This window comes from Polyodon spathula, unplaced genomic scaffold (assembly GCF_017654505.1).
Source record: "Polyodon spathula isolate WHYD16114869_AA unplaced genomic scaffold, ASM1765450v1 scaffolds_806, whole genome shotgun sequence".
Lineage (NCBI taxonomy): Eukaryota > Metazoa > Chordata > Actinopteri > Acipenseriformes > Polyodontidae > Polyodon > Polyodon spathula.
In genome coordinates, this window is record NW_024472293.1 from 367,297 (window position 1) to 372,581 (window position 5,285).

The 5,285-nt window shown below is 42.8% G+C and overlaps 1 protein-coding gene across 1 annotated transcript; it reads left to right on the forward strand.

The window, feature by feature from the left end:
• Window positions 1–3,430: 3,430 nt before the first annotated feature.
• LOC121308914 (exendin-4-like) lies at window positions 3,431–4,981 on the forward strand. Its single transcript, XM_041241633.1, has 4 exons — window positions 3,431–3,610; window positions 4,075–4,230; window positions 4,667–4,732; window positions 4,838–4,981. The coding sequence occupies exons 1-4, from the start codon at window positions 3,510–3,512 to the stop codon at window positions 4,938–4,940; spliced, it is 426 nt and encodes a 141-aa protein (XP_041097567.1). The 5' UTR covers window positions 3,431–3,509; the 3' UTR covers window positions 4,941–4,981.
• Window positions 4,982–5,285: the final 304 nt, after the last annotated feature.

Below are 5,285 nucleotides of genomic sequence, written 5' to 3' on the forward strand. Positions count from 1 at the left end.
CTAAACTTTTACTTTAAAAAATAAATACATTTGCTGTGTAGGCACCACAGAGACACCTATGCTGTGTTCTTGCTATGCAGATTTACTTCTCTCTTAAATAAATGCAAATCATCTATGTAAAGACCGACTGAAGCAGCTGCTGCCATCGCAGGCTGAAATCACATCTTGACTTTAATTATATTAACTGGCTCATTTTGGAAATAATATCAACCTCTTCCACCCACCCACCCACACAGAGTCTCTGAAGAAGGCGGATGATATTTGCTCAGCATCAAAGCGACTCCAAGCACGACACTTTGCTCTGGGGCCATGCTGTGAATTCCTCAGCGACTGTGAATATAATGCTTATCTCATTAGCAGCGTCTGCAGCCCCTGATGACCTCTCTAGGGCGATTTCATCCACCCGTATGTGTATAAGTGTGCGCGGATGTATTGCTTATATTGTGCTGTTCTAACCCTCCTCTAAGCTAGTTTACTGAATTTAGAAAGCAAGCTATACAAAGGTTGGATGAGACTGTTCTTTTGTCACTGGTACGTTCCCACAGGAAAGGGCATGTGTGACGTGCTGACAGGTCCTAGCACCTGAACCCAACAGGCTGAGTCAGTCTCCATACACTTGGAATTGTTAACAAGTGCACTTTGCACAAAGACAGTGGGGAAGATTTATAGTTATTTATTAACCAGGAATAAACCCACTTAGACCAAGGTCTTCGTTTACAAGGGTGTCCTGGCAAGACGAGCAGCGACAGCCTGTAGTAATCTCACATCACTGAAAACAACCTCACTCTAACAAAACCAGACCACAGTCAATCTGGGATTGAATATAATCAACAGCAACATCTTCTTTAAAGCTTGTGAAGAATTATTTAGTTAGTCCAATAAAAGGCATCACATCTCCTTCTCTTTGTCTATAATCTGGGATCAGAAACATTCACACTTTGATTGTTCTTGAAACCTACTCATTGAAATGCAGGTAAATCTTAGTCACGGTTTTACGTTTAGCTGATGCACACTTGGGTTATTTTTCGGATGCACTATCCTGGATACTCTGGTCCAGATTAGTCCACACCATAAGGGGCACCAACACTAAATACTGATCAGCCAACCCAGGACCTTCTCCAAGGCACCTGATCAGGAAGAGCAAGAGCAGATTGTATCTACCTGTGACATCAAAACTGTGGTAACCTACTGTAGCAACAGTCCTGTTACAGTTCTGCACACAAAACGTACCCTGGGCAGTTGCGTTTTACAATTAAATGACATCCCACTTAAAGAAGCCAGTACCTGGCAGTGGAGGGTTTGAGAGCGGCATTCTAATACAAAGCTGGCCGCTTTGTTTACGAGGTGATGCAGTTTTTATTATCATTGCTCAGCAGAAGCATGCAAAAAGATCCATTTTTTATAGTAAACTTTGAACACTGCCTTTGCAAATCTGGTCCCACAGTCCTTGTGGATTTCATATTGCAGCACTGTGTGTTTTAGGGTTTGTCTTCGCTGCTCTAAATATAATCCTGTCACGTGATCGTCTTCCTTTGTTAGCACAGACACAGGTGTTGAAACTGTCCAGGCTGGGACCCCTACATTACAGGTCATCAGGATTAACCAGTCAGGGGAGTCTGTAGCCACCTGACAGCTTCCCTGCAGACAGCTTGTTCATCTGAGAACTTTGTTTCTGATGCAGGTCAGCACCCCCTGAAATACTCCAGCGCAGGCCAACAGATCTGTTCTTGGTTTTCACACTCAATTAAATTGACATGAGTTTGCACAGAGTATATCCACGTGCTGGGAGACGTGCCCCAGATACGGAATCACACACTAACTGTGGATGGACCGCTTTCTTTATCCTGGCTGGGGTGGGTGGGATTAAGAAGCTTCGGACGCAAACAGGAAGGCAGGGTAACTAGAAACAGTGGGGGCAAGCCCATGTATTCACCATCTCTACAACTTTCAGTTCTAAAAGCGATACTGTATTTAAATCTGTATGCTTGGACACATCATAATGTAAGCAATGTTTTAAGACGTAGGGTTAGAGTAAAATGAAAAAAGAAATTACAAAAAATATATATTCCTACCTTGTTTCACAGTTTCTCTCAAAAAAAGGTGGTTTAATGGACAACAAAAAGATTTGGACAGGGGAAAAGCAAAAGTAACATGGAAGCTTCTGAATAATAAACACAATGAAATATTAGTGGGAGCGCTCACCCGAGTGAGTCACGCTGCCCCACCTGGGTGAAACAGCACTGACCTACCTGTCATCTCACAGCAAACTGCAGGCTTAAAAAGAGGGCACGAGTGAGAAGCCAGTCACTGTGCCAAACACACTGGGAGAGGAGGGAACAAACTTCATGCACGGTAAGAAGACATAACTAAAGCATACCATTGCATTTAACATTGCTGACAGCAAAGCGTGTTTGTAGGTGTCAGCTCGCATGTAGAATTGAGCATGTACATGTATGCAGACAGCGCACGCACGCACGTGCCAAATAACGCTAGTAATGAAAAGTAGCATTTCAAACTTTGAAAAACGGTTCTATTAAATGCATGAATTCTCTTCAAACGGACTGAAGGCGTGATTTTTTAAATGCTGGCATTCAGATACAGAGCGCTGTGTTTATTATATGCAAGATCTGTGTTTGATTAGAAATATTGTCATTCAAGTTGTTAATGTATATATTCATTATAGCAATTCTTGTATTTCCTTTTCTAAAACTAACAGACTATCGACATTGATTAAGGGCACATTTATTTATATGCATAGATATATATCTTATACATGCCTAACCTTGACAACAATTTCAACGCAGGAGTATTTAAGCTTCTTTATATAAATGTTTAATACCCTCAATATGGGGGTCTTTTTAAAATCTTGCTGGCTCCTGTAACAACATAAAAAGTCACTCGTCGTTCATTCAGAACTTGGTCTAAACTGTACACTACTTAAAATACAATATTTCAACCCTTTAGAAGAAACACGTGTCCCACAAATAAAAATGATGCAAATTCTTTTTTTTTTTGTTTGTTTTGCAATGAGGTGCACGAAGCAGGGTTTCAGATGTACCGACAGGTTGGATCCGGTCATCCAAAGTGTCAGTTTCCTCTTCGTGATGCTTGAGTCACTCGCATGTATTTTAAGAAACTCTTTGAACCGCCACTCAGTTCCATTACAGATCTTGAGTGTTAAAAAAAACGACAGAAACTATTCATCAAGTTTACCGGGGCGTTAATAAAAGCAACACAACAGCAATGCAACTTTTTGTTTGTTAAACTAGGACAAATTACAAATTCTGAAATTCTTCCAGCAGAACGATATGCTGTTAGTGGCAAAGACTCCTGTTGCATAGCAGCTTCACCCATTCCAGGTTTTAATATGAGCCTGATTAACCCCAGTGTGTGGATAACAAGCTCAAGAGTGTCTTATTAAAGTAAAAAACAGGAATGGATCAAACCGCTATGCAAACCCCAACTTCCATCCCTGTATCTCTGCTCACATGTGTTGACAGGGTGTCCAAATGAAAGCCCTACAGTGGATGGTGAAGGTCGCTTTGCTGCTTCTAATCCTAGCTCCTGACAGCTGGGAGATGGAGGTTGAGGACACAGCGAGAGAACCCAGGTAAGTAACTTGAATCATCAAGCATGGCCCACAGCACAGGACATATTACCGCTGCCATTACCAGTTAATAGTTTATAAGGTCTGTTGGCTGGTTTCACAGAACCCCAATTAGCACTAGTCCTGAACCACTGTGCCTGAGGTAACATTAAGCCATTCGAGGTCTGTGCCAATAGGGGTACATGAAACCAGTCATGTTGGTTTCACTGGACAAAATGCGAAACCAGGCTCCACTCACCTACATGGTTTTGCTTCTAGCTACCAAGCTGGGCTCTCCGTTGGGGTGGACATTCGCAAGCAGGTGCGCAACTAATTGTGCAAAGAACAGGGTTCAGCTTGGGAGCAGCAGCTCAAGAGATACGTTTGTTTTAGAGGGAGTAGAACAACGTACATGGCAGGATTTGTTTGGGTTTTTTGGAGCTGAAGTTGGAGGAAGTTTAATATCTGCACTGTTTCTGCGTTTGCAGGGGCCACGCCGCATGCCAGTCCAAGCAGTCCCACAGTGAGGCTTCTGATTTCAAAAGGCACGTCGAAGGAACGTTCACCAGCGACTACACCAGATACCTGGACAAGATCAAAGCAAAGGACTTCGTCCACTGGCTGATCACCACAAACAGAGAGAGGTAAAGAAACCAGCCAACAACAAAAGGGCAACTCGTGTATTCAAGATCAGAACAAATGTAACCCTCCCTGATTATTTTGAAATGTCCCCCCCCCCCGCCACTAAACAAACGCACCTCTTAATTCACTATTCACGCTGTTAACTCCTTAAGGTACAAGGGACATGTATCCCACATAAAAAATGATGCCGTCTCTTATTTCTGCAATGAGGTGCAGGAAACGGGGTTAAGCATTTACTGACAGCCAGGCTGGATCTCGTCATTCTTCTCGTGATACCCGAGTCACAAATGCATTGCAAGAAGAAACCGTATGAACAGCTTAATTCCTCGTGCATTTAAGGGGATAAGCTTGTGCAGCGCCCTATGCATGGAATACACAGTATGCTTCGTTCATGCGTTTAATTACATTTAAGATCCTGAAGCTTGCCTTGTTTTACAGTGCCCAGAGGTTTGTTCGAGGAACCACGAATTACGCCGCCTCCCCGCTGGGTTTAGCCTCGTCAAGGTAGGATCGGAAACATTCACAGTCTTATCTTTTCTTGCATTCGTTCGCACGTCCCTTGTCTGCATGAACTGCAAATTTACGGCTTCAGATTTTCTTTTCTTGCAGGTTCGACACACAGTCCTTCAGGAACTGGAAATCACACTTCTCTAGGACTTACTGGCACAGACTTCTGACATCCCCACCTCTCTTTCCAACACGCACACACTAGTAGAGAAAGCTTTATTGTGACGCTTATCTAGAGCACCTAATGTTGACCGTTACATGGCTGTGTAAATGAGTGATGTGTATGAGCTTAGAATTAAATGCAAGCTGATCATATCAGACTTTTTTATTGGCCCAGGTTTATAACCCTTCCTATGCATTTGTAAGCCAGTGGATATGAAAGTGGTGGAAAATAATAATAATAATAATATTAATGCTACTTTCAGATGCTCTGTTTAAGCAGATTCAGCTGCATCACATTCAAGGAACAAAGACATGAAACCTGAAGGACTACAATACCCAGAATTCCTAGCAGCAAGGTACAACCCCGTACCCACTACAGGGGAACTGG